Source organism: Gallus gallus, chromosome 1 (genome assembly GCF_016699485.2).
Source record: "Gallus gallus isolate bGalGal1 chromosome 1, bGalGal1.mat.broiler.GRCg7b, whole genome shotgun sequence".
NCBI lineage: Eukaryota > Metazoa > Chordata > Aves > Galliformes > Phasianidae > Gallus > Gallus gallus.
The window spans coordinates 83,638,539-83,666,012 of NC_052532.1; the positions used below are offsets into that span (position 1 = coordinate 83,638,539).

General features: G+C 45.4%; 5 protein-coding genes across 15 annotated transcripts in view; 2 read left to right on the forward strand and 3 right to left on the reverse strand.

Annotated features, from left to right (window-relative positions):
* The window catches only part of SPIRE1L (spire-type actin nucleation factor 1-like), a 52,730-nt gene extending 42,394 nt beyond the window's left edge, over nt 1-10,336 (reverse strand). For 4 of the 5 annotated variants that reach the window (XM_040646566.2, XM_040646553.2, XM_025143756.3 and 1 more), the window contains exons 1-10: nt 10,039-10,336; nt 9,283-9,314; nt 8,669-8,833; nt 7,798-7,923; nt 7,454-7,519; nt 4,670-4,831; nt 2,569-2,637; nt 1,920-2,049; nt 1,400-1,524; nt 71-146 (exon numbers count right to left, since the gene is read on the reverse strand). In XM_040646566.2, the coding sequence (XP_040502500.1) occupies nt 71-146; nt 1,400-1,524; nt 1,920-2,049; nt 2,569-2,637; nt 4,670-4,831; nt 7,454-7,519; nt 7,798-7,923; nt 8,669-8,833; nt 9,283-9,314; nt 10,039-10,285 (1,198 nt within the window). In that variant the 5' untranslated portion in view covers nt 10,286-10,336. The remainder of the gene's footprint in view (nt 1-70; nt 147-1,399; nt 1,525-1,919; nt 2,050-2,568; nt 2,638-4,669; nt 4,832-7,453; nt 7,520-7,797; nt 7,924-8,668; nt 8,834-9,282; nt 9,315-10,038) is intronic. The other variant, XM_015296584.4, reaches the window with a different exon arrangement.
* A 1,042-nt stretch (nt 10,337-11,378) lies between these two features.
* Nucleotides 11,379-17,434, forward strand: NEPRO (nucleolus and neural progenitor protein). 7 transcript variants are annotated; one of them, XM_025143769.2, is made up of 9 exons: nt 11,379-11,643; nt 11,765-11,919; nt 12,739-12,815; nt 12,921-13,052; nt 13,397-13,474; nt 14,408-14,763; nt 15,419-15,480; nt 15,816-16,066; nt 16,514-17,434. In XM_025143769.2, exons 1-9 carry the CDS (start codon nt 11,394-11,396, stop codon nt 16,890-16,892), a joined length of 1,740 nt encoding a protein of 579 aa, XP_024999537.2. In that variant the 5' UTR covers nt 11,379-11,393; the 3' UTR covers nt 16,893-17,434. The 7 variants fall into 7 exon arrangements, with proteins under 7 accessions (XP_024999537.2, XP_046761271.1, XP_024999542.2 ...); XM_004938222.5 differs by having other exon boundaries at nt 11,476-11,576; XM_046905315.1 differs by lacking the exon at nt 11,765-11,919 and having other exon boundaries at nt 11,379-11,576.
* A 411-nt stretch (nt 17,435-17,845) lies between these two features.
* Nucleotides 17,846-20,167, reverse strand: TAF13 (TATA-box binding protein associated factor 13). The gene is made up of 4 exons (NM_001006252.2): nt 20,132-20,167; nt 19,945-20,023; nt 19,586-19,683; nt 17,846-18,494 (listed from the first exon to the last, which is right to left on the reverse strand). Exons 1-4 carry the CDS (start codon nt 20,156-20,158, stop codon nt 18,324-18,326), a joined length of 375 nt encoding a protein of 124 aa, NP_001006252.1. The 5' UTR covers nt 20,159-20,167; the 3' UTR covers nt 17,846-18,323.
* Nucleotides 20,168-21,237: 1,070 nt separating this feature from the next.
* GTPBP8 (GTP binding protein 8 (putative)) lies at nt 21,238-25,757 on the reverse strand. The gene is made up of 7 exons (XM_015296604.4): nt 25,426-25,757; nt 25,160-25,258; nt 24,640-24,770; nt 24,156-24,255; nt 23,595-23,713; nt 23,225-23,351; nt 21,238-22,650 (listed from the first exon to the last, which is right to left on the reverse strand). Exons 1-6 carry the CDS (start codon nt 25,732-25,734, stop codon nt 23,267-23,269), a joined length of 843 nt encoding a protein of 280 aa, XP_015152090.2. The 5' UTR covers nt 25,735-25,757; the 3' UTR covers nt 21,238-22,650; nt 23,225-23,266.
* Nucleotides 25,758-27,289: 1,532 nt separating this feature from the next.
* CD200R1A (CD200 receptor 1A) overlaps nt 27,290-27,474 on the forward strand; it is a 51,148-nt gene continuing 50,963 nt past the window's right edge. Inside the window, exon 1 of the mRNA XM_046943209.1 lies at nt 27,290-27,408. The gene's annotated coding sequence lies outside the window, so the exon portion shown is untranslated. The remainder of the gene's footprint in view (nt 27,409-27,474) is intronic.

The window sequence follows — 27,474 nt, forward strand, 5'->3', positions numbered from 1 at the left end:
CAGCAGGCCACTGACACTGACTGTACTTTGTCACCACCTGGTTTACACAAGTATCAAAAACAGCACTGACCTGTGCTGCTGTAGGACACTACTGATGACCTGGCTGAGGCAAGCTGGGTGTTGGAAGACAGCTTTGGAGTCATTTCCTGTAGACCAGAGGACAAGGTACTCTTAAGCTTGCTCAGACTAACAACTACTAATCCAGAACTCAGAATCAATCAGAAACAGCACAAGGCTTAGTCAGAAGTAGAAGGAAGAAAGAAAACAATGTAGAATATTTAGAAACTTAGTGTTCCAAGAGGCAACTGCAAGTAAATTTCCACCAAACAAGAAGCTCCAGTCAAGCTGGTTAAGTTTCAGATTCATCTGTTATCACCCTCAATCAAGTTCAGCGCTGATTTTAGTCACAAATTTTCAATGGGTCAGGAACCAGCTTCACTAGATTCCTCCTTTACAGCTTTCAGAGTACTTTCCCATTTTTCTTATTTCTGGCTCACATGTAGCAACACTGGAAAAGAGTTAAAGAGTCCCAGTAACCTAGTTCAAACTCAATGCTGTATGTAGAGAGAGTAGTTTCTAGCTTCTCTAGAAAAGGAGAACAAAGTTACGGCCTCCATAGAGAAGGTCTTTCTAGTTCACAATAATACACCAATAGTTCTCAAGCACTGAACATTCCCCTACAAATAGAACATTCTTGTGCAAATATAGCTAAGATTTTCTGCTTTTATTAATTCATATCCGTTTTCCTCAATTAAGCAAATGCATTTCAAACAAATGTTTACAGAAAACAGATTCCTGTTTGTTTGCCAGAGCATCTGTGCTAGACATAATGTGTTAGGGCTTCAGTTCTGTTCCACAGAATTTCTGACTGTGCTCACACTGAATCCCAGAACCACACAGTCAAGATCAGTCTATGGAATTAAAGAACCCAAAGCCCGCATAGCCCAGTTTACTGGAAAATAGTGCTCCTTTAGTTGCTCCTCAGGCAGAAGAGTGGGAATTCACCAGTAAAGTTGCTTCCTGAAGCTAAATCACGTGAAATGCAAATGCATCTAGCATCAGTTGCCTCAATGTAAGGTAAAAGTAGGAGTTTGGCTAATATGGGCCAAAATTTCTGCCACGTGTATCAAGATCTTAAGAATACCTAGTTTTAGAGACAACAGCAGACCTTAGAGTTACAGACCACAGTCACGTCATAAAAAGAAGTGTTTAAGCATCACATGAGTTTCTGTAGAATCAAGGACTCCAGTGAACATAACAGTATCATGTTTGTTTACTTTTGAGGAATGAGACTGCACACACTAAGATTTGAATTTGATTTTCTAAAGTATGTATCTGTACAGGTACAATGCTTAGAATAGACTTTATACTTATTCAGCCCTTTCATCCAAAGCCTTACCTGAACTCCTGATCTTGGATGCTGTGCTATTGCGTTGACAATCTGAAATGCTGTACTGGCATCTTGGGATGTTAAAAAACTATTATTCAGAGATTTCAAGGCAATGTTTGGAATCACAGACATTTCTGGGGGGGAGGAGGTGAGGGAAGTGAAAGCAAAAAGATATATGCACACACAATAAGATATTATGTTGTGGCAAGAAAGTAACACATCTTATACCCACATATCAGAGTTTGATATTTGCCCTGTTATTTAATATTTTAGTTTTAGGAGATTATTGAACTCCTAATTATTGACTCCTATTGAGTCAGTTGACAAACTGAACTCTCTACTTGAAAAAAAATAACAATTTGAAACATCTTCAAGACTTAATAAACCACAAAGAGATTTTCTAGAAGTATTCTTAACCTTTACAAGGAAAGTTTGAATTCCCTCCTCCCTTACATTGTATGCCATCCATTATTTTTAGTCAATGGTGACTTCAGCTGTATGCTTGATAAGGTCACTTTGTAGCAGATACCTTTAGGCCTGCTCCCACTTTCCCTTGCTGATGACTGTTGAAGCTTCCGTGGTTGCTTGATTTCTGCCATGAGCTGTTTGTGTAAACTAGGCTCTGATGGCACACACTCTTTCAGCTTCCACTCCAGCACCTGCAGGCAGAGCATAGCACTGCAAAGAGCCAGTAGCTAAAGTGCGGAGACAGTGGTAACAGAACTAGACCTTCAGCAATGGCACTGCTTTACAAGTGCTTCTCACTCAAGAGGGCACTGAGCCCTCTACACCCGTGATTTCCATACTTTTTTTTTTTTTTGAGGCACAAGAGAGAAGCTTTAGATAATGTGTTTGATAAAGAACACTTCAGCAACTTTCAGATTTGAAACAAGGCTTGATCAAATAGTAAAGGAGTACTTTCAGGACCACAAAGTGTTCCAGGTGGAAGAAGTAGCACTGAAAATAGACTGATCATCTTTCTCTGAAGACTTGCCACCTCCCATTTTCCTAATCCCATGCATTGGCAGAGGGTTCTGCCCAACAATTAATTACAATATAGCCCTCTCCTAAATCCAAACCAGTAGTTAAAACATTAAACCATATTCCCAGAAACCATCCTGTCAACTCTGAAGTTATCTTTGCTTTGCTATCATTAGATACAGCACCAAGTCACCTACAGGTTTTAGACGAGGCTTGGGAGCAGCTACAGCATTGCTGAGGGTTCTGCATTTTTGCTCGACGATCACCTGAAAAAGCAAAAATGGTGCTTGAGCAGTAAGTTTCTTTCTCCACAGCTTGTACACTTTCCCATTCAGTGGCACAATAAATAACTCAAAAAAAAAAAACCTGAGAATAAGGAATGTAGAGAAGAAATTAAGAAAAAGAGTAGGAAAACGTAGTACGATGAAGTTTGCTTAGAGGTTTTCAGTAGAGACAGCTTTGCCTATGGCAAGAGATAATCAGAAGCCCTGCACGGCCCTTTGGAGCACGCATAGGAAGCAGACAACATTCTAGTCCTAGCAGCTGAAAGTGCTCTAAGAAGCAACTGAAAAAAAAATGTAGTCACATTTTAATGTCAGGACTTGATCACAATACTTTCATCAGTGATAACTCAGCTCCAAGGAGGAGAGTTACTGAATGGGTTAACAACACCACAATAAGATCTGTAGCAGCAGGCAGCTTTATGCATAAGCTAGAGTCCCAGAGACTGGTTTACAGCCCTACATAAACTAGGAACAGTAGCAAGACAGAATTGCAGTACAGGTATTCTTGTGAAGCAGATTGTTTCTCTCATCAAGGCCTGTGCTTGCTTTAGGGAGGACAGAAAAAAAGTCAAGTTGTACATATATGTCTTTGTCTGCCTTGTTCACTTATTCTTACTTTGAGGCTATGTCATTTGCTTTCCCTGTGTATACAATTGCAGAACACATAAGAGTGCAGGTAAAACACCACTAGCTGTACTTTAATAAATCTGCAGACTAGACCACTGTTTACTACAGGAGCTTTAAAGTAGATTTGCACATGGAGGAATCCTTGTTTATGAGACTTCTCAAAGGTCGAAACAGTAAGTACTTCTTGCTTTCTCCCAGCATTTTTGACAAGTGCTCTTCAGATTGAAGCTTGAGCTTCTTGTCAACCACAGGGAATATAAAAAAAAGAAATCAAGAGCCAGTTCATCCTGCCACCTTCAGTTATGTTTCTGTACTACATAGTGCTTTACAGTACATAACAGTATCAATGAAATGAGTAGTTGTGATGTATTTTCTCCTTTCCATTACTATTCATGCATTTCTGAACAAATTAGTCTCCAGATAAGTGTTAGAGCCTTATCTGAAGGCTGGCGCCACAATCAAGAAAAGTGAGAGTTAGGGTTTTAGGGGGGTTTAGCTGAAGATTTGAATCCCCTGCACTCTAGGAGTACCAGTAAGGAGGAAAAAAAATGTTGATGTCTAGCATGCTAAGCAAACTTTTCACTTTTTAAAATATTGGTCTTTATTATAAGTGGAGTTGTGTCTCATCTTCTGCCAAGATGTCTGTTTGCAAAACACATCAATTCCACAAAGCCTTATGCTAGTGTTTCAGATCTGCTCATCATTCCCAGCTCAAGCTGCAGCAAGTAAACGGCATCACAAACCTTCAGAGGCACTCAGTCATTTTTATATCTGCACATCTTCACCAACATCAACATTGCTGGAAGCCTTTACCACTTGAGTCAGCACCACAGCTGCCCCTGGAAGCAGTTGAGTTTTTTTTTCATCCTGCCTAAGCTCCTGCAGCCCATACACACTCCTACAGGCCTCTGCCTTAGGCTGAGCAGAGCACTAACTCCACAGTGATTTTACACTTTCACACATCTCACAGCAGCTAAGGCAAGAAATCTAGTAAGAGATGCCAAGCACTGCACAACTCAAGCAGCCTGTAAAGACAAGTGTCTGAGTAGAAAAGCATGAGCAGGCAAGAGTTTGTTTAATGGAGCTGTTTTGTTCAAGGCAGCTTAATTGTGCCAGAGAAGGAACTGACTGACCCCTGGAGGAGAAACAAGTTTGCCATCCAGCTTCATAAAAGTATGGCTGTCCCAAATTAGAAAGGTACTGGAAATTAAGTGTTTGGTTGGATAAACATAGCGATCAAATACTGAGCTGCAGCTGAGAGGGAGCTCTAAATACTTTTGGACTGGATATACCTTTGAGAAAGACTTGGAGAGCGCCTTTCAGTCAAAACAAATATTGCTTAGAAACCAGGTGGTTTCAAAATTGTCCCCTGACTGTAGTCACTCACCTTCCGAAGTTTGTACCTCTTGTGCCGAATATCATCTAGAAGTAATTCATAAGGGGAGTAGGTACATTCTTTCAGAGGGACAGGACGCTGTGGTCGCTCAGTGGCCTTCTGCAGCTTTACACCATTCTGCAGTTCACAGATGACACTGGGCCACAGGGATGCCTACGAGAATCCAGTGAGAAACAACTGTCAACCAGTCAACAGCTAGCTAGAACTCATGGAAGAGCACTCTCTCCCTTCCTGTTAATGGGGTGAACTGAGTAACAGAAGTCTTGCAGAAACATCACAGTGTTTTCTCAACAGTCCTCCTTAACCCACTTGAAGATTAGGGCATGGTACCAAGTTTATCCCTGATTTTTGTCATCAACTTCATGAACGTACTTCATCAAAACACAGTTTTTGTTACCAGGTACTTAAGAGCCATTTTCTTGAAGTACTTCCTGCAAGCATTCCGCATACCAGAAGAGTTTTTGTTTGGGTTTCCCCATCCTCTTTCCTGTCTTCATATTATTGCATTCTAGGAAACACTGAGAATGAAATCCCAAGTCTTATGATTAAAATCCTCTGAACTTTTGGAAATCAAGGGTTGAGGAGCCCACAAACTAGAGGAAGACAAAGGGAAAGCAATCTCTAACAGCAATTTAAGTTAGTGGTTTCAGCCTGGAGACATAAGCTGATAACTCATATCTTCTCATCCTGTTCCTGCATTAATACCTCTTTCCACAGGATGCTCAGGCATGTAGGACAGCACAACAAAAGTAAAAGGCAGGAAAAAAAGAACCATAATCCACTCAATAGCCTGTTTAGACAACATTGTAATGGAAGTGCAAAGTCAACAGCTTATTCAGTTCCCAAAGGCAAATTGAGTATGAAAGTGATTGTATTATAAACAGTAAAGAGGGAAGCAACATGTTTTAGAACACTGCCTAGAAAACTGCCTCAGAACAGAACTTCTGATTTAAATTCCCATCCATCTTCCATTTACAGGATGAAGTGTGTTCTCTCAAATTATGCCTTCAGATATCTTGGTATAATAGCAGAAAAATTTTATGTAAACTCTGGCTGATAGTCTGCCTTCAAAGAGAAAGGCATTTAATTGGATTGTCTTAGCTGAGTTTTGGAACAGTGGTATCTCAACTGCAGAAAACAAGAGCAGTCAAATGGTAGCCATTACACTAGCCATATCTCCTTGACTATCATAATTTATTGTGTATGAGAACACACACACACACAAACAAAAACACACAGAGACAAAATCTCTTAAAGTTCTACTGAAAAAGGAGCTAGGCAAATATATTGGCGTTTGTCTCCTATTCAACACTAAACACTTTCCATTCTGTTCAACATCTTAAGTGGTAAGATAGCTATTCCCAAGAGATCTTGGTGCTTGGATTTCAAGGGGAAGACTGTCTTGTGACACATATGAATTAGCTCTGCTGTGACAAAACAACCCTGCACGATATCAGGTTGCAGAATGCATTTCAGAAAGCCCATTTCACAGCAGTCAAGATGGAAAAGTGTGGTCCACAGACAGCATTAACTGCTTGGCACCACTTAAGGCATCAGCTTCAATCTGTGGAATCCCAGAGAAGTCGGCACCCTGGTTATTTTAAACTCAAGAGTTTGTCAGAGTGATGCAGTGAACTGGTGCTTAGGGACTTGGAAACTAGAGGCAGAGGATTTGCAACAGACATCCTGCTTTTGGAATTCATGTCTGCTGAAGGAGCAGAGGCCAAACACACTGGCCTCAAGGCCACATGTCAAAGCCCATGTATTTATTCATGTATTCCCTGCAGAAAAGCACTACAGCAGTTGATGAGTTTGTGGTTTAAGATAGCTTGCCAGCTTATTTTAATAGATCACAAATTTGAGAATATGCCCAAACACACATTTCACAAACATTTTCATACGAATAGTTTGAGCATGCTTCAAAGGAAGTGCTATTTAGACAAAGAGAGCAAGTCCACAAGTCTCTTGGGGCTTGCCGTTTGTCTCCACAGACTCCAGAGCATTTGTTTATGCTGGGCAGAGCTCCAGCCAGAAGAGCTATTTGTTCCTGATTGAGCCTTGACTGTGTAGGGCCTTAGAAACTTATTCTACTCTTTTCCTTCTCTGCCCCAAACACATATTCCAAGATCTATGGAAGGGCAGAATGGAAGGATAAGAAACACAGAAAACAGAAGGTAATGAGCCTCGCCTTCCTTCATGCCTTCGTTGAGCTGCTGGAGCTCCGCAACCATAAGGATGGATGGAGTTACTTTCAGTCCCTCCAGTCCTGAACAAGCACAGACTCCTCCTTATAAAAGTGATCTAGTCCACCTTACTTTGACCACCAACAGGAAGTCTTCTGGGAGTTGTCAATCCAGCTACAGAAAGGAACAGATTCCTTTTGACAGGTATCAATTCCTGCCAAGAGATGGAGTGTAGGGCTCGTTTTCAGGAAGAAACAGCATGAGTAACTACTTGTGGACATTTATTCCAAAGAGTGCCTCCAATTTCACTTTCAGAAGTGGTTTCAGTTGAACCACAAAGAGGCTCTTTGTGCAGAAAAAGCATCCACATGAGGTAAACACATGAAATAACTTAACTTCAAGTTCACTTCCCAGCTTGTTTTGCAGACAAGTCTTTAACTACTTAAGTTCTTGAACAACCTAACAAGTGTAATTGATGTTCAAGCTCTATTTTTGTTTATTTGTTTAAACAAAGGAGTCACTGGGAAGCCTCAGAGAGCAAGGGTAGACAAACAAGCCCAACCTCTTCTAATGAAGGAATTAAATCCCTTACCCACTGTTTTTCCTTCTTCTGCATGTGAGTTTCCAGCAAATCTTCCTCATCCATTTTTTTGAGACTCTAAGAAGTGAGCACAAGAGGTCATCACATTGTGCTGTCCAGTGCTTTCCCATTTATCCAGTATAAATTATTAACGTTGACTTAAAAAACTTAGAAGCCCCAAACACCCAAACATTCACAATTCACAGTAAATTGCTACCGTGGTGCAGACAAAAGTTTCATATCATGAAAACAGACCATCAGCTAGGTACTTCATTTCTAGTGCAATGGGAAGATTATAACTAGATCAATTTATGGAGGTAGAAAGCATAGTAGATAAGGGGTGATGCCAAATATACCTCTTTGGAGGTCTGGATGATGGATACAAGCTTCTGAAGTTCCATAAATTCAGTAAAAAGACTCTTACAGGTCATTCTGTAATGACCGGAAGCCTCAGAAGGCATGGACAGGTGATCCTCACAGGCCTGAAAGAAGTGGAACTGTTTAAGAGATCTCCTTGAAATAAAAACACATGAAGGTTGAAGAAAGCAATACTCTTTTTCTCCTCAGTCTGTGGTTAAAAATCTTTTTCCTCATTGCACCTTTGTATCTTTTTGTTTGTTTTATTGCAGAGGAGCAAAGAAGCAATATGCCAAATCATATATTTACAATAACTTCAGTAGTTGTGTGATTTATATATCCTGATCTCCACAAGTTGTGCTTTGAAATAAGTACCTGGAAGGGAAAGCTTCCAAACCACAACAAAACACAGCAGGTGGACTTGTCATGCTGTTTTCCCCATTGGCCCCCACCCTGATTAGACCAGGGTACAGACAGTTTTTTGTTTTCTTAAATTATGGCTGAGAGGAGGCTATTAGTTTGAGCCGTGACATTCAAATCCTCTTGCAGAAACCAAATATTATGGACAAGTGACTTGTTTCAATATCTGTAGTACTGAACACTACTGTTGGAGACTACATGCTGAAGGACCCTGTAAGCACAGCTGTGAGCGCCACGTTGGGACTTCCTTCTTATTTCTTTTCTATAGACAATTGAGTGCACCTTAGATGCTTTTTGCCTTCCACCTCTGACAGAAAAGCCACATCCCCATGCCATCCAACAAACTACCCAGCTTCTCTCCAGAAACAGTCTGTCATCCTGGTTAACAAAATGATTAGTCATCAGCTCCTCTAAAGCAAATGTGTTTAGTAAGGCAAGAAGAAAAAAAACCTTGATAACATCCTGCAGGGTAACTGTTGGCTTCATTCCCTCATCATCCAGTTTCAACATGAGGCAGAGCAGTTTATCCAGTGGATCACTCAATTCTCGCTCCACTTGGCTGTCAATTCCCCAGTCCAGGGCTTCATAGATCACCACTCCCAAGTACTCCAGCAGCTGCAGATAGAAGCCAAGGAAGCAGCCCTCACTTTCCTATTGCTTCTTCCCCACAGGGCTGAGCACATCTCTCAGGATGAGAAGGGCTCAAAAAGTAAATGACTGCTCCTCAAGTAGCCTGGGACACTCCCCAGTGAGCTACATTAAGCTTTTAAATAGCCTTATCTAGCACGTCTAAATGATGTTATCAGGACAAAAAGCCTATACACTATTCCACAGTAACAGCACTAGTGCACGCTCTTTGTTTCCCAGTCCCATAGTCTTACTGGAGCTCAGTCCTAACATTTTACTTCATTTTTCAGATTGCAGGGGACAGTTACGCCCATAGTACCCAGTAAATGTAAACACCTTGGCACTTTTAGACAGCTAGATGCCTGCATCTCCCATGCCAGCTTTCTACACAGCAGGATTATATCTGCACATATACAAAAGCGAAGACGCAGGCTTACCTTGTCCTCTGACTGCTGAATACTGCCAGCATCTGAAAGGGGAACAAGAGGAGATAGGGCAGGATGATAACTGCACAGGCACTGATCAACAGATTTTAGATAAACAGGCTTGCTTTTCGAGAATCCTGCTTAGCAATGCAAGATACCCTTTATTCACTGTGACCATTAGTACTTAAATTGGGACATCTGTTAGTTTCTTTTCTTCGTTAGTACCCATCTAACCACAAGGAAGGCAATGGATCTTTACTTTCATTCTTTACGACCCACTCTTGTCCCTGCAGAGTCAGCCTAGCAATGAACCCCAAAGCAGTGCAAATGCATAAGACAAAGCTTGTTGCTGTTTGCTAGCTATACAGAGCAATAAAAAAAGAAAGCAGAACCAATAGTCACAGACTTGCCTTGAGAGTTAATACAACATTGGAATAACAGATTAGAAGATGAACAGAGCGAGACACAAAATAAAACCTCAAATTATTTGTTTCAAATAACAGAAGCTCCAATGAATTTTAATTCCAGCTATTCACTAGAAGTAAATGACACACGAAAGCATTATCAGAAAAATTGGCAAGCACATCTGCGTTACTTCTTATATATAGACCTTTAGAATAAAGCATAGACAGAAGAACAGCCTATACAGTGAGAACAACCTGAACATACAGAGGAGGGGAAAAAATAAAAGTTTTTCTCCACTTCAGCCCTAAATTTCAACCAATTACAGAAACAACCCCTGGCATCCACAGCTACTTATGCTCTTACCAGACTTATGATACACCCGGAAGGAAACAGTGCCATCAGCATGAATAAAGATGCTCCCAGGACCTTTTATGAATACAGAATGCAGTGATGGGTACAGCCCTTGGACTAATTCTTTCATTCTGCAACAGCACTGAAAGCAAATAGCCCAGGCTTGCTCTTCGCTTATAGGGTGCTCAAAGCACCTCAAAATCTCAGCTAGAGAGACCTTTGCAGTCCTCTGCTCACAGCATGGAGACTCCATGTTCATTTTTACAACTCTCTGCTAGACTAGGAAGCTTAACAACCTTGTTCCCAGGACAGGAGAATGCTCAGGCAGCAGCCTTTTATCAGTTCTGACCCAAGGTTTGTTCCCTCACACACTCTGCTCCACACAGGTGTACACACTAATGCCAATTTTGCTCCAGCTTTTTAAAGGGACACCACTTTAATTTGCATTGGCACAAACCTCTCTGAAGGAAAAACAGGAAGCATATAACAAATTAGATTCTAAAATAACAAGATGGGGCAAAATCCGTGCTCAGTTTAATGTAGTTGTCTCTAGTAAATATGTTAATGGCAGTACTAGTAGGTGCAAGTGAGAGAACATTCATCTTTGGCTGAAGTATGAGGAAATAGAGATAGGACAAGGGGGAATGGTTATAACTAAGGCAGGGGAGGTTTAAGTTAGATATTAGGAGGCAGTTTTTCACACAGAGGGTGGTGACGCACTAGAGCAGATTGCCCAAGGAGGCTGTGGATGCCCCATCCCTGGAGGCGTTCAAGGCCAGGCTGGATGTGGCTCTGGGCAGCCTGGTCCGGTGGTTGGCGACCCTGCACATAGCAGGGATGTTGAAACAACATGATCGTGTTCCTTTTCAACCCAGGCCATTCTATGATTCCATGATACGTCTTGAGGTGCGGCCTCACCGGTGTTGCACACAGAGGGGTGATTGCCTCCCTGCTGCTGCTGGCTGCACCACTGATACAAGCCAGGAGCGCAGCTGGCCTTGGCCACCTGGGCACACTGCTGGCTTATGTTCAGCTGGTCGTCAGCTAACACCTCCAAATCCTCTTCTTCAGCACAGTGTTCCAACCACTGCCCCAAGTCTTTAGCTTGGCACTACGAGGGGGACCAAGGACTTTGGCTGGGACCATGCACCCGAGCACACACTCAGTCCTCTTCCCCATCCCAAACGCCGACTGCTGCTCACGTAAAGCACATCGCGTGTTTTGTGTTGTGGGATCTGAGCACTGCGTGATGGCAGGGGACAGCTACAGGGCTCGTGTCACCGCCTGACGGGCTGCCGGCGCAGTGCATCGCATGGGCCACCAACTGCTCCAACCACGGCTCCGAGCAGCCCAAACAGCAACGCCCGATGGGCGCGGAGAACGCCGGGGGTGACCAAGTCCAGGCCGCACCCCCGCCCGCATGTCCCGCCCCGCGCAGCACCGCCCCACATTGGGAAAGATGGCGGCGCCGGAGGTGGCGTGGAACCGCGTGGACGTGCCGTGGCCCGCTGGCAGCAGCGCGGTGGCCGTGGCCGCCCAGCACCCCGCAGGTCCCCGGCTCGGCTGCCGGGTCGCGCGGCCGGGATGGGGTGGGGAGGAGCGGGGGCACCGGAGCCGGTGGGCCGCACGGCGGGCCGGGGAGGGGGAAGCCTACCCCGGGCGTGCGGAGTGTGGGGCGGGGGGCGCGCGTGGGGAGCGGCGGTGCGCGCGGCGGTCGCTGAGTGCCGCCCGTTCGCAGTGAGCTGCCTGCCGGCACTGCGGCGGCGCTGCGTTGGCGCCCTGAAGTGGCTGTCCGGGCCGGGCCTGGCCGCCGAGGGACGCGTCCTGCGGGCCCTCCTCTACGTCTTCCACAGCAGGCTGCTGCGGCACCGGTCCTACCTGGCCATGCAGCAGGTGAGTGGCGAGCAGCTGGGGCGGTTTGTGCACGCCGTGCACCGGTCTTGGATAGGCCTTGGGACGTCGTGCAAAGCACAGCTTTATTTCAGCTGGCACGTCTTGAAGCAGCATCGCTGTTTGGTTCAGCTGGGAGGGGAGAGGTTTACCTGTGGAAGAACAACTGCAGGCCGTCCTGCTGGGCAGTGCCTCTCCTGAGGCAGGAGCTGAACTCTTCAGCAGCTCTGTATTAAAGGGATTGTCATAGTCTTCAAATAACTGTGCTGAAGTAAAACAGCAGTTGTTCTTACCTTCTTGATTCATTTGTTCTTTATCGTTTTTGAAAGACCAGCTAAATCCCAAACACATTCCATGTATCTATTGTTAAGGTTCCAGAATCCTTTGTACTTTATCCCCGTCATGTTGCATTATCGCAGTCATAGAACATCGTGAGTTGGAAGGGACCAATAAGGATCATTGAGTCCAACTCCTGGTTTCATGCAGGACCACCCAAAAATCAGACCGTATGCCTCAGAGCATTGTCTAAATGCGTCTTGAACTCCATGTGTGTGCTGCAGGAGAAACCATGCAGTGCCAATGAACAGTGACCTGCTCCTGCTCTTAATTCCCTACTCACAGTAAGGTGGTAAAGGGGTCTCTGTCACAGTGCAGATATGGGAACATGACCAGAGCACTGCATCACACACACCTGCAATTTGCTATTAAGCTGATAAGAGGAAGGTGTCACTTAAAATAGTGACTGCTCTTAGACAAGGGCATTCGTGTCTCTCAGAACATCACCTGAAGGACTTTCCTTTTTTTCCTTCTTTTTTTTCCTAGGTGGAACAGTGCTTGAAGCGCCTGTGGAAAATGAACTTGGTGGGCTGCATTGAAACCCTGGCAGAGCTGATTCCCAGGTAAGTGCCATGACCCTGTATGCAATATTACCCATTGATCAGCCTACAGAACTGAAGGAGGAGATGCTAGACCACGGACATCTCCTTGCCCTTGTCTTGCCACAGGAAAAATAAAGCCCAGGCCCAAGCAGAGTGCTTAGTTCCCAGCCAGCCTATGCTGGAAACAGTGGCCGTGAAGGTGCTGGGAGGCTGTAAGCTCATGCTGCGTCTGCTGGACTGTTGCTGTAAAGCATTTCTGTATCCTTTTTTCGCTATGTAAACATTCTTACAGTTCACCGGCAGCGCTTCATGAGGCCAAAGTAAGGTCTGCTGTAGGCTCTGTGTTGCTGGTGGACTCCACTGTGCAATTCGTTTGTGCATCTGGAAGACTCTTTGATAGCCAAACGTCTTATTTCCAAGTTATTATGTAGGAACCTCAGGCCGTTGACTGGTTGCTGTTCCAGCCTTGAGCAACCCAAAGTTTGGATACATATCTCCCAGATTATTCAGGATATTGCCTTGTGAATTGCCTGTAGTTGGTGTGCTCAGCAAGTTTCATTACATACTGCTTATTCTTTAACCTTAACTGGTGTAATCTTCAGCTTGTCTGTTAAACATCTTTGTTCAGAAGAATTCATACTTTTGAATACTGTGGCTTCAGGCTTGTTGAGCCGGCTATGGTTTGTGTATTTGAGAATCGTTGGCTGTCTGTTTGGCGTGCCTGTCGGGAGAAAGCTTGTGATTAAAGTACTGCTGCTGAGTGAGCTTTATTCACCTAGGAGGAGAGGGGAAAAAGATCTTATAAATCAGAGATCCCTCCATCTTTTTGGACTCGATTCTAGCACCTGAAGAGTTGTGTGAGTGGAGAGAGAGTGCTGTTTTGGAAGGCTTTGTTCTTTGTTCATTGTAAGCTTTATGGAGTGCTAATAAAAACACAGCATAACTGCTAACCTGCCAGACACTGACATCTGGTACTCTTTGCAGCAAGCAGTACATCTGCCTCATGTTGACATGGAAAGGCTGTGATAAAGTTGCTTACTAATACTGCTGAATTTTCCAGGAAAATCATTGTTCTGTTCAGAGTGGCAGTAAGAAAGTAACTGCTGCTTGTAACTGAGGAAGTAACAGGACTGTGCACGAGAACTCGCTAAGATTGTGTTTCACATAAGAAATTTCTTTCTCCTCAGCAAACACAGCATCAGTGCTAGCACAAGTGTCCTGAGTCCATGTGCACTGCTTATTGGGAAGACCTCTTGTGAAATGATTTGTGCATGATGTGAGAGCCTGCACTCCACAAAGCTGTAGGGGAGTGGTGAAGCTCCTGAGCAGGGCGTCACCAGTCACATCAGTTCTTTGCTGTGGCTTTGAATGTGCCTGAAAGATGGAAAGTGTTTTGGCAGGAGTAGCTCAGGCTCCTACTACAGGAAAATGTGATGGAATGTAAAGAGAGGGGCCTCTACTGAGGGGAGAACAAAGGGAAAGGGCTGTTTGAAATGTTTTGGATTTGTTTGTTTTTTATCAGCTCTTCCCCTTGAGTTCAAGGCAATTGTTCAGTGAATATAAGCACAGGTTCTTGCTAGGGGAGAGTCTACACCTTTGTCTTCTCCCTTCAGGATTCAATACAGGTGTGTACTGCAGAGCCTCATCTCCCTGTATGGCGTGCTGTCAACGTCACTTCATCTGGTGTCTGAGACTCAGCAGATGCCTTACATCAAAGGATTTACCTTCCCTTCTGATATCAGTACCTTTCTTGGAGTTGACCTTTCTTCTGAGGTGAAGAAACAAGCTAAAATGTTTACAGCAAAAAGACCTACCGGCTGGCTGAAGAAGCTCTTCCCAACCGCGTCAGAGGCAGTGTCAAAGGTTGGGAAAAAGAGACGTTTTGTGACCTATGTGAGTGCTGTGGAAAAGCACAGCATCCCTGTGGATGACATTGGAGAGCCTATTGTGGCAACCAGAGACAGCAGAGGTAAAGCCTTTTGCCACAGCACTACTGTTTTTTGAGATCTGAGACTGGTTACAGCTTTGTCCATCTTTGTCCAACAGAGCCACGTGCTTCTGCTACCCACAGAGTGCAATTCTGGTACAAACTCCCCTCTCTTGTCCTTGGAAGAGGAGGAGAATGCTGCATGCACCTTGATTTTATAAAGCTGTAGATAATGTCAGTTCTGGGGAAGAAGGGGAATTGTTTTTAAACAACACAGCATAGAGAGAAGCAGGTAATGATTGCAGTGTACAGGTCCTGTATTTTCTTGCTTCTGTATAGATGGGACCCAAGTATGGCAAGGGATGCGAAGTCCACACAAGAATATTGTATAATAACATTCTAAAACAGGGAGCATGTAGCCCACAACTAGCAGTCCTCTCTTGCAGTTGGGCATCTGGATATGTGCATGAAGCTTTTATATATGCAAGCTCACCCTTACAGCCATTTGTAAATCTGCATCTTCTTCATCCCTTGCTAGTTGCCACACAGGATGATGAAACGCTTGGAAGTGCTGAGTACAGACATGAGACTGCTGAGACAGTGGGAGAGCTGAGAGTTCAGCAGGGCAAAGCATTACAGTGTCTTTGTGCAAGGACTCAGAACTCTTTGCTTAATGGGAACTCTTCTCTTTCTGTAGGGAACCACCCATGGTTTGATGTGAAGAGTTTACTTAGACCATCCAGACCTTCAATACAAGGGGTTTGTATGCCACCATTTTACATGAGTTTGCTTTTCTGGCTTTTTTTTTGTTGTTGTTTGCTCTAAAGAGCCTAGCACTTAAAATGTGATACCTATATGATGGAAAATGTCCCCTTTCCTTGCCTTACATTACTTGTCTAACAGGTCATTCTGTTATGAGAGCATTTGTTGGTATGTCAAGTGAAGTGACCAGAAAGGAAGTCAGTAGACAGGAATATAAATGCTCATTGTCTCCCTTAAGAAATGCGAAACACAGTGCTTTGCTCATCTCCAGCAGAGGATCAGGCATGTCATGTTTTTAGAAAGCCAACTGTTTTTGTTATTCTTTGTTTCAGGGTAGATGCATGACATCAAAGCCTTTTAGAAAAACATCAGTGTCACTTTCCTCTTCTGTGGCAAAATTGCATCACGCCGGGCCTCTCGTACAGATGTTTCAAACAGCTGCATCTTTTGGTGAGCTGTCGGAGGCACTCAGAAAAGCTATTCTGTGGTGCAAAGGCAATAAACTCAAATCAGAAGCTTATTTTCTGCGCAGCAAGTTGTTGAAAAGCAATCGGCTGCACCACGTGGAGGCACAAGGATGCAGGTATTTTGCCTGAGCATGGGGGTTCTGGATCTGACTCTTTACAGTTTAACTTTACATGTTTTGCTATAATGCAGAGAAATACTGTGCTCCAACCTATTTTTTTGAGCTTGAGCACGATCACACCTTCAGGTTACTGGAACTGCTGATACGAATGATCTGTTTAGCTTTGCTTGTGAAAGGATTTAAAAGGTTAATACGTGCATGAATACATAATAAAGAGGGGGGACGAAAATGCAGCTTAGATTGTGTGCATGTATAATGGTGCTAGATGATGTAAAGGGCATCAGATTTCTTCAGAATGCCATGGCTACCACTGTACAAGATGTTGCATTTCCTGGGTGTGACAAATAAAATGGTAGAGAATGCCCATATCCAGATCTCTGAAAACACCAGAAGTAATAGTAACAGCTGTTAAAATTCTCTTTTGTCCATCTTCCTTCCCTTAAGCTTGCAGAAGAAGCTGTGCTGTGTCAAAACAACGCTCTGTAAATACCTCTTGTACGGCTCAAAGAACATGCGCTGGCCAAGGCAGTACCGTGGGGCATGGTTCCTTCGAAGGAGGGTGAAATTCTCCAAGTGCTCAAAGAGAACTCTGAAGACTGTTCAGCAAAAACATTCTGAGCTTTTTGGGGACCACATGAACAGTGTTTCACCCATCGTGAGACCTTCAAGTCAGAAAGGATGTCCCATCATTCATACAGCCTCTGTCAAACAAAGTACAGCAGGGACTCCTAAGCAGCTGCTGTTGAAAGAAAGCCCCAGGTCTGTGCACAACGATTCTGAGAACGTGGATATTGATTCTATTTTTGCAGTAATGGGTGTCTGATTCTGGACTGGGAAGAAGAGACATATCTTATTTTTCTAAGTAGAACTCAGAGCGCCACCAAGTGTCTTGGTACATCAAACACCGAGTTCTGCTAACAAAGGAGGAACTATCTTATTTTTATAAAAGGTTTTTTTTCTTTTTTTATGGAACAGTGTTCAAAACAGATGAGTAATCTTTATCCTTTTACCCAGCCTTGTCCAGGGACAGCAGCTTTGAGTTACTTCCTGCTCGGTGCCTTTTCTCTACTGCTGAGACCACTTGTTATTTGTGCTGTGCATTCGACAGCACTTAATTACCACCCAAGGCAGAAGGCTGCAGCTGATCACTTGCTGCTGCTCAGGCCTAAAGATTTGCCCCTTCTCCATCAAGTGTTATACTCCTCTCCTGCTGCTTGTACAGACAACAGCCTTGACTTGCAGTGTTATCACTGTTCTACACTTGTTATCCTTGTCCTGAAAAGAAGTTAACCAAATCCTGCTGCTTTGGAATCAGGGCAAAGCACAGCCAGGGCCTGCAAGAGTAAACCTACCTGTGAACAAGTCCCCCAGTGTCCTGACGTCTTTTCAGTGTGCAATTTTTGCCTGCTTGGTAAAGCAAAGTGTAGCTATTCCAGCACATACTTATTGCTTGCTCTAGCATTATTTCACACGCTTATTGCTTTCCATCAGGCTCTGACTTGTAATTACCTGGTGATTCTGATCTTGAGGTTATTTATATGAAAAACTATTCTGAAGGAAGTCAAATCAGCTTTATAGTGGAGCATCTGCCCAACAGGGGCAAGGAAAGGGTCTAAGTGCAAGTAAATCTGGAACTGATTAATTTAAATTCTCTAAATGTACAGTAGAAAACAGTAGAGCTGTGTCTGCTAGGACAGAAACAGCACTCTAGAGCCCATGAGATGCTAGAAGAGCCCGCACTTTTTTATGTGCCCTGTGTTAACAGGTCAATATAAGTTTAGTTTATCAAGAGTGGGCACAGACCTGAGCTGCTTTATTCAAAGATTATATACAGAGCAGAATTTTTAATAGTTTGGGCTTGATAACTTTGTTTGTCCAGTTAACCAAGATCTGTTTTCCAGGTTTCCTGTCAATACAATACCGAGCAATAACCAAAGTAGAGAAGAACTTGTCATGGACCTTCCAGATGCCCAATTTAACAGTCCTACCGCAAACTGACTTCTCACCTTTAAAGAATCCTTAGGGCTCATTTCTCAAATTCACAGAATGGTATAAAAACACGTTAGGAATACCATGTGCAATCAGGTAACATCTAGCTGCTTGAATGCCTACCAGAAAAGGCTGAGAGGCAGGGCAGATAGGCCAGCAGCAATGATCTCCATCTCAAATAACACCTCAAAGCAACACACAGGACATTTCTTCCTCTTGAGCAACAGGAGCCCACAGCATGCCCCCGTGAAGCCTGTACACAGAATCAGGATCCATAGTTTGCTTCATCAAAGGCCTTTCTGGCACGTTTCAGTTCTTCGTTCATAGTCAGAAGGTCTTTAACTCTGGCAAACTTCCGCGGGTCCTTGCGGATTAGGAAGACAATGTCCTCAACCTGTACACGGCCCTGCCGTCCAATTGACATGGCCTTGTGCGTCTGCAAGAGAGAAAAATCAGTGTTCCTCTGCCCCTTTTAGTTTTTTTCAGATCTCAAACCCACTGTATTTCCTGTCATTTTTAACAGTCTAGAAGGTAGCAAGTGCAGGATCTGGGCATTGCCATCCAAGTCCCAGAAGAACTTACAAGTGCAGTACCTCACTGCTACACTCTAAGCACCCAACAGGAATGCCTTTGGAACTGGAGCCTGACTGGGGAGGGGACACCTGATCTGCAAAGTGCTTGAGGAACAACAGCATCAAGCAGAATCTGCGTGCAGTATGCAATACCTGCATCAGAGGACAGTCTGTTCTGTTGAAGATAGGCAAGGCTAACTTCTCATGAGAAGGGATCCACAAACAATAGAACTTCTCTTATTTTTTATAACACAAGTGCTCAAGTTGTAACCAAATGTCTGGATCAGCAGTTGGCTTTAGGGCCCAGATGTCTGCATTTATTTTATGGCATGGGATTGCATTCCCATCTGTGTAAGTGCACTGAGAGAACACAAGAAACAGATAACCTTTCAAAGCTGAGCCGTTTGTCAGAACGCACAGTGATGCCACAGGGCACCTCAAAGTCACCTGTGGATTTTTTTTTTCCCCCTAACTGCTGCTTAAAGGCTCCAAACACTGCCCTAAATCCACGTGGAGAAAAATGCATTAATTTTGTCTTAATGTTGGAAGAGCAACATCTGAGTTTCGATTTCTTCCTAGCAGCACCTGAGTTTTTGCCTGGGACAATGCTGTCATTGAAGCAGAGGGAGCCAAAGCAGGCTCCCTAGACCAGGTTGCACAGGTATGAGTGCGGGTGGGTCTTGAACATCTCCAGAGAAGGAGATTTCACAACCACTCTGGGCAGCCTGTTCCAGTGCTCCGTCACCCTCTTACGCACATTTGTGTGGAAGTTCCTACGCTCCAGTTTGTGGCCATTTCCCCTTGCCCTGTTGCCACGCACTGCTGAAGAGTCTGGCCTCGTCCCTTTGTCTCCCACACCTTAGACATTCGTAGACATTGATCAGATCCCCTCTCACTCTTCTTTTCTCAAGGCTGAACAGACCCGCCTTCAGTACACCGCCTACAGCTGACTTACCATTTCTGTGATAAACTCTATCACCAGGTCCTCAAGAATGTCCACAGATTCTGTGTAAGGGTTCTGGTCATCCCCGAATCCATACATCATGCATCTTACTGCAGGAAGACAGACAGCGTGAGGCCTCCATCTGCTCAGCACATCAGTAACGCTCCCATCCTGAGCTCCCGCCCTGCCACCGAGTTTCCGCAGCAGGACGGTACCCACAGGCAGAAGCCAACAAAATCCCAGCAGCGCACGCAGAACGGGATGTCAGACAGCAGTGCACTGGGCCGGCCCCGCACCGAACGCTTTACCGGCCACGGGGCAGCTGGCACGGCGGGTAACGCACCGCCCCGGCAGCCCCCGCCTGGACTCACGTTCTTTAGAGAAGAGCCTCTTCCTCTTGCCCTGCCCGCCGTCCAGGCCGCCGCCGGCTTCCTCGGAGTCCTCCTCGAACTGGAGGAACAAAGCGGAGGAAGGAGGCCGTTAGCCGAGGAGCCCCCTCCCGCTCCGGGGCTGGGCGCGCGGCCGCCGGCCCCATGCAAACAACCCCCCGCCGCTCACCGGCACATCCTCCTCCTCGTCAGCCATGGCCGCCACAGCCCGCTACCGCTTCCGTCCGGGCGGAAGACCTTCCGGTTGCCAGGTCACGCCTCCCGCGGGAGCTCTCGTCTTCTTGTACCGTGTCGGTAGCTCAGAGGCGCTGTTCCTCACAGCGCCGCCGGTCTCCCGCCCACGGGGCTGGGGCGCCTCGCCGGCCCCGGCGTCCAGCGCTTCCGAACGCGTCGGCGGCGGTTGTGGCCCTACCGCCCTGCGTTAGCCTGGAGGCGGGTGGCTGCCCCCCCTCAGCGCTGTAACGGTTCCCTTTCGCCTGTCACTCCCGGGGTGCTGCCTGCCGCCCGCTCTCCTTTGCTGCTTTCACGTACTTCAAAGGCCCGGGAGAACTCTTGGGCCAAGACAGGCGCCCAATAGTCTTTGAGCACAGGGACATCCGTGATCCTGCAGTGCTACGGCCTCAACATGGATCCCAGTCTGAGGGCATTTGGTTTTGCTCTGTTAAACGGTACTTCTGAATTGGACAACAGCTTATATCCTTCATGAAGTGTTGTGAGTGATTAAGGTTTGTTGTTGTTGTTTTTAAATTAAGATTTTTTGCCAAGGCTTGAGAAATATTTTAATTTCTTGTGCCCTCACAAAATTTTGGCTTAAGAAGTTGCCATAAAGAAAGTTTTTTCCTCGTAATAGTTTTATACCTATTCAGTAGTAGGAGCCTTACTCTAGATCTAAGAAGAGTCTTGATGGAACACTGAAGCATCTCAAGAAGTAAATTCAAAGGAAGTGAATACATTGCTTTCAGGTGTCGGAGATGAAACAGCCTTCCCCGACACAGTCTGCGGCTGCTGCCATCTGGAGACAACAGTTGCCTGAGGGGATGAGGGCAGCAGTCCAGGAGCACTGTACTCAGCACAGGAACCACTGGGGAACACCATCGGCACAAACAGTCACAGGGTGCACAGATGACACAGTGGATTATTAGAATACAAAAACATGAATAATCATCTTCCCTACTTAATTAAATAGTTGATGGCTGCTCAATAATTACCTTATTGAGCTCAACAGTTTTGTGTAAGATTTGAGTAGCTGTATCTGAAGTTGTTAGAAATCAAGTATTTAACAAACGCTTGAACAGTGTTAAATTAGTACTAAAATAGAACAGTGCATACAGGCTTAAAGTTTTGGCTAATTCAGTAAGAGACAGTAGTTAGCAAACCCAGTATTAAAAACCACTTGTGCACATAAGGAAAGGACACTTCTTATTGGTGTTGATACAGCTGGCTGTAAATTCATTAGATGGCAATAAAACAGATGTTACATGGAGTGGTTTCAGGATCTCTCCTTCTTCAGCTTGCTGCCAGGTCCACCACTAATTAGTGAGTGGACAAAAGAGAGAACTTTTGTGTCCAAAGCCTTAGAAAATGCAGTTCTTCATTCAGCAACACAGCACATTCCTAAGAGCTTGGCAAGAAAGTCCATTTGCCAGTGTGTCACACATGTTTAGCCAAAGCATGCATGTTCAAGCATTTTAGTGCAAGTGCTGCTTAATTTAACTTTATCTACTGTCATACCTGTCACAGAGGCACCAATTCTTGCACATAAACTGAGGCCTTAAAGATTACAGCTTTGACTACATTGATGCTTTTGACAGACTGGTTTTAAGATACTAGCGCACAATTATTCCTGAAATGCTGACTTGCATGTATTCCATCTCTCTAGATCCTACTGTATTTATTTCTACAATCAGACACCCACAGGCCAGTTTGCTTTGGAGCATTTTGGGATTAGAAGCAAAACAGTAGAGTATTACAGACTTGATCTCTGCTTACACATAGAAACTGGAGATCCACATCTCTACTGTATTCCTCACCTTGCCACTTCCTACATATCCGCTGGAAACATGCTTTACTTCAAGTCCAATCTGAGAGTTACAAGAAGTTCCTTAATGTAACAAACAGTAGAAGTACCACCTTCAAGCCTCAGAGTGGTTTATGAAAGAATTACCTTTTCTTGAGATTTAAACACTTAATGTAAGTTAACTTCAACAACTGCATACACAGAATTGGCAGTCTTAGTACAAGATGAGTGCCGGAGTGTGACACAGGCACTTATTAGCTTTGATCTAAATTCCTGTGTACAACTACTGCTATTTAATGGCAGCCCTTTTTGTAGATTCTCTACCAGCTTTAGCTTCCCCCACATGGTGCTCTGAGCCAGGTACAGTGGCTGTGGGACCTCAGTGTTGTGCTTCAACTCCCAGGGCAGGACAGATGCAGGTAACAGACCCATCTCTGGTAACTCAGCAGCTGCAGAACTTCATGTGGGATTTAAGACAGAAGGTAGATGCAGCACTGAGTGATGATAAAGTGCAGGAGGAGAGTTCCGCTAGGTGTTGTTCATTTATCACCACCGTTTCAAGCCAACAGCCAGCCAGGAGGCAGATCCCATAAGGTAGGTTTCCTTTTCCGCATCCACCAGGAACAGGTACAACTGGATGTACGCAAGTGGGGCACACCATCATGCTGAACCTACGGAACGCACAACGCAGAGGAGTTACAAAGGTGACAAAAATACAAGAAGTTTCCAAAAAGCCTTTTGCAAACAAAGTGTTGACTGTTTTCACTCTTAGAGCAGGCAGGGTGCCCATGTGCTAGTTTAAACTTCTAGGTATCGTTCAGCTCAACATGGCAAGTTTAGTTCACTTAACATACAGACTAATTTTTTTTCATTTCTAAACTAAATGCTTTTTGATTAGTGAGATTATCGGCCTATTTGTAGTATTCTAAATACAGCAGAGCTTAGGTAGGCAGCAGTGAATTTCTGAAGGTTTACCTGGAGGGAGATGGAATACTTTATTAAAACCTGGCTTATCTCTGCAGGTTCTCTGATGATCTTTTTTTCCTCCCTTGACACAAACACATAGGTTTTGTGTAGTACCCGGGATTCGTTCACAGTGCAAATGTCCTGAATTTATGAGTTTATTAAGCAAAAAGCTTATCCTTACAAACATTACTTTAGCCAAAAATTTATATAAGTTTATCCAAAAATAATGTTGGTGCTTCAGGTTCTTACAACAAAAATCCAGACCTCTAGTTTTAGTACCTTTTGTTCCAGATGAGCTGAGCAGATCAGGAGCCAGACTTTTCAGCTGGCCTCTACAGTAGGCAGGTTTCCAGTAACATGGGCCACAAAACACCTTAGCAAGTGGACTCCTGAAAACTCCACAGAACTGTGGAAACAAAGGTATGTTCAGTGCCTGATGCTGCAGTATCTTGGAGCAAGACAAGCAAACTCAACCACTGGCTGCATTAAATTACATCCCCACAGTGCAATACAACATTAACAGAGTAAGCACTTCTAATGTAATCAGTTATAGCTTGCTACTGCTAACACAGTTCCAGACAAAGGTAGCTTTGTCAGTGCAAATCATCATCCATAAGGAACAGCAGCAAGAAAAAAACCAAATCATTACCTGACCAGGAATAGCTGAGGAAAACATCCCTGAGTTTTCTCCTTTACGAACTTCTGGATCCCCAGAACATTCTTTAATAACAGTCCCTTGGAAGCTCGGTCAATTTTTGTTAATACCATCTGTATGGATCCAGAAAGAGAAGATTGGGAGAGGAAAAGATGATGATTTTGCTGCTAGCCTGGAACATCTGGAAGAGTTCCTGGAGTATTTTGCAGGGCAGGCTGAAAACTCCCAGCTAATTGCGAGAAGCGGTACAATACAGTTTACCAGAACACTACCACAGCCTGCATAGGCTGTAGACCTTATCATGTTCCTTGAGCTGAGCACTGAAAATAATGCCAATAAATAAATAAAAAATCCCTCAGATGCCCCCAGACAAACCTTGGATCTATTTTATTATCAATAAAGAAGGCGGAGTGGACAGTATTACTAGTCAGGTAGGACAGCTTGCAAAAGCTCAGGTAGGAGGTACATTCCTTTATAGTTATATGCTAAAGGTAATCTAACACAAGTCAAGTTTTCATACTGGTTCCACCTTCTCAAGAATGAAGCATTACTCACCACATACGGAATCCCAAACTCCTCCAGCATCTCTACTGCAATAAGATCCGTGCTCTGGATTCCTACCACAGCATCGACTAATAGAAAAGTCCTCTTCAAGCTGTCAGAAATACAGGCAACAATAGTCAGCACCATTATTTTATCCTGCTGTGCTACTGCCAAACTCATAAGCAACAAGAAATGCAAGATTTGGAGAAAGAAAAGCCAAGAAAAGCCACACATGGCAGCTGAGAGCTCAGCATGGAGCAGCACCTTCATCTCTTCTGCTGTTTTGATCTAAGTATGAGTGAGTGACTGAATGAGGGTCACCAGAGTTTCCCAGGGAACGACTTAAGACTCATCAACATGACCACTGAAAGCTGATACCTCTGTGGCATTTTATCATCTGGTTACATGAATCAGATGATATGAATATAAAATCAGATTACATGAACATACGCATTCATCTCTCATTGCTGCACTGAGGTATAGTGAAATCCCTTACTTGTGCCGCTCCTGCAGATAAGCCTCCACCATATCCACAAAGTCTTCTGGCGCACGGTAGCCATACCCTGGCATATCCACCAAAGTGAAGTACTTCCCTACATTGAAGAAATTCATCTTCTTTGTATGGCCCTGGGCAGAAGATTTAAGAAAAGAAAGAGATGCTAAGATGGGCAGCTAGAGATACCCTGGAAGTGGTCTCCGTTCCACACCCCATACATACGTTGTCATCTCCTCCTCTTTTCACAATCCTCTGCGTTTCTATCTTTAAAACAATCAACTAAAAACACCTTCACAGGTATCTTGGTTCTTCCCCAAAGGGAACCACTCCACGTGCCTCGTGTGCTATACACTAAGGCTCAGGAGCTCTGCTGATTGCTTCCCACCTTTCTCTTTGCAAAAGCCAGGCCAGTGCTGGCCTGCTCTGCTGTTACTCGAGCCTTCAGCTCTTCCTCAGCCACATCACCCGGGTTACCAGCAGCTTTTGGCTCAGAGGGAGAGAAGTTATAAACGGCACTTACTGGAGTTTTTGACACTCTGACCTCCACTTCTGGAGCCAGCGAGAACAAGGCCCGGATTAACGACGACTTGCCCACGTTGCTCCGGCCGATGAAGCACACCTGCGCTAGAGAAGAGCGAGCACTTCCACACCGACCTACAGCACGGGGCGGGCAACAACCACCGTTGCTCTTGCAGCCGCAGGGGACACAGCGGGGGCAGAACCACAGCGCTGGAGGCGCCAAGCCCACCCCACCCGGCCTCCCCTCTCTCCCGGCCGCGTCCCGACCTCGGGCAGCGCGGACGGCGGGGCGTGATCCATGCGCACGGCGGAGCTCACGTAGTCGATAGCGTGCCCGCGGCCGGAGGTGAAGAACACCTCGGCGCGCTGCAACGCGGGCAGGCCGGGCTGGAAGAGATTGAAGGCCGCCTCCTCGGCGCCGGGGACCAGGTTGCGCGCCAGCCGCTGCAGCGGGAACATGACGCCGTCGCGGCGGTTCCGCTCCAGCTTCAACACCTGCGAGAGGGCGGCCAGCGGCGAAGGAGAGCGGCCAGGCGGACCACCGGCCCGGCTTCGCGCCGCCCGCAGCAGCAGCATCGCGGCGGCACTGCCCGGAAGGCGGCGGGCGGGTCGGGGCGGGCTCGGCGCTACCCAGAGTTTAACCCGTAGGTGTCCGAGCTTTTGGCTTGCCGGGGCCGCGCTGAGTGAAGGGGAGTTGTCTTGCGCTGCATATACTTCGGTTGCTCTCAAAGTAGTGCCTCCGAATTATATCCGTGGAAACTACAACAGATACAATACGTACAATAGATATGTAGAGAGCATAGCTCTTTCCTATCGTCCCCAGTGATGCAAACAAATCATAAGCCAACACAGAGATAAAAAGCTGAGGCTGCTGACCAGGCTGGCTATGCGTGGGTACGAAGGAACAGCCTTTAGGTGATCACGGTCTCCGTGGGCTGCCACTGACAGCTGCTTTTTGTAGACAGGCAGCAGTTCAACATTGCCCTTCTTAGCATTTGGGAGTTTCTGTGGCCATGGCATCCGGAGGCTGCACATGACATAATCCAGTGATGCTGAGGGCTCTGTGGGTCACAGTTCTGAGGTTCCCGTTGTAAGAGCTGGCTCCTGCTCCTTGAAAATCTACAACGTGGTTGCTCTGTATACAGAATTCCCTAGCCATCTGTACAGAAAACATGTCAGATGGAGATCCAAGCCAAACGCTTATTTGGAAATGTATAAATCCAGTAATACTGGAAAGCAACAAAGGCCATTTCTGAAAGTAAAATGAAGCGGGTTTTTGGAACCAACCATCTTTTTCATTCAGACAGAACAGGCATGCCGCACCCGCAGCCCACACACGGCCCGGCACAGCTCGCCCTGCAGCCATTCCCTGCCCCGTTCCATGATGGCGGCGGCTCTTCCCGCCAAGTGGCCCAGCCCCTCAGCACCAACGGGACATTGGTGCGCTGTGGCCCCATCCAAGCCGGGACCGGGACATGGGGAGCAGTGCTTTTGCTGCTCTCTTTTTTTGATATGTTCTAATAAAAAACATTAACGTAAGTTTTGTTACTTATATTCGTTAATTATATATTTTATGATGGGCTCTCCAAAAGTAATGCCTCTTATTTTATTATGTTGGCCCATGACATCAGAGGTGGATGTTGATGGTATGGAAGTAGAGGTGGAACCTTCCTGCCAATATTTCCTTGTTCTGTTGCCATGCGACAGATGGCAGCAGAGGGGCAGTCTGACAAAATGGTGTCTGACATGGGAGTGTGGATGAAGCAAAGCTGTGTCATTGAGTTACTTCATGCAGAAAAAATGGCACCCACTGACATTCATTAATGCTCACTGAACATTTGTGGAGATCAAACAGTGGATGAGAGCACAGTGAGGCAGTGGGTGGTACATTTCAGTACTGATGACAGTGGGGCACCTCCGCTGGTGCAGGTTTTGATGAGCATGATATGCAGGGCAGGCTCCTGTTCATTGCTGGCAAAAATACATAGCTAATGGTCGTGACTGTTGAAAACTAGTGTTTTGTAGCTGAGAATTTGCTCAATCAAATAGTGCTATTGTGCTCTTTGTATCTGTTGTAGTTTCCATGGATATAATTAGGAGCCGTTACTTTGGGAGCAACCGACATAAATGTGGCCTGAAACAATTCCCCTTCATTCCGTGCAGCCCAGGCGATCCAGAAGGTCGGACCCCCATGTAATAGGAGGAGCTTCCCAAGGCGTTGCTGTTGCTCGCTATGCCCACGAGATGGAGGTGAGGGTGCAGGCAGCGTGTGCACCAGTAAACGCCCTTACACGGACGGCGGTGCGTTCCCCGGGA

Bases quoted from the DNA above. Each gene is read 5' to 3' on its own strand.
- NEPRO (XM_025143769.2), top strand. From the start codon at position 11,394: ATGGGCGCGGAGAACGCCGGGGGTGACCAAGTCCAGGCCGCACCCCCG. The intron at 13,475-14,407 runs GTTTGTGTATTT...TTCTCCCTTCAG, and splicing joins GGCTTGTTGAGCCGGCTATG to GATTCAATACAGGTGTGTAC. The intron at 15,481-15,815 runs GTTTGTATGCCA...TCTTTGTTTCAG, and splicing joins CCAGACCTTCAATACAAGGG to GGTAGATGCATGACATCAAA.
- TAF13 (NM_001006252.2), bottom strand. From the start codon at position 20,158: ATGGCTGACGAGGAGGAGGATGTGCCG. The intron at 20,024-20,131 runs GTGAGCGGCGGG...TTGTTCCTCCAG, and splicing joins ACGAGGAGGAGGATGTGCCG to TTCGAGGAGGACTCCGAGGA. The intron at 18,495-19,585 runs GTAAGTCAGCTG...TCTCTCTTGCAG, and splicing joins TAGAGTTTATCACAGAAATG to ACGCACAAGGCCATGTCAAT.
- GTPBP8 (XM_015296604.4), bottom strand. From the start codon at position 25,734: ATGCTGCTGCTGCGGGCGGCGCGAAGCCGGGCCGGTGGTCCGCCTGGC. The intron at 24,256-24,639 runs GTAAGGGATTTC...TATTTCTGACAG, and splicing joins TATCTGCAGGAGCGGCACAA to CTTGAAGAGGACTTTTCTAT. The intron at 23,714-24,155 runs GTGAGTAATGCT...GGATCCATACAG, and splicing joins AGTTTGGGATTCCGTATGTG to ATGGTATTAACAAAAATTGA.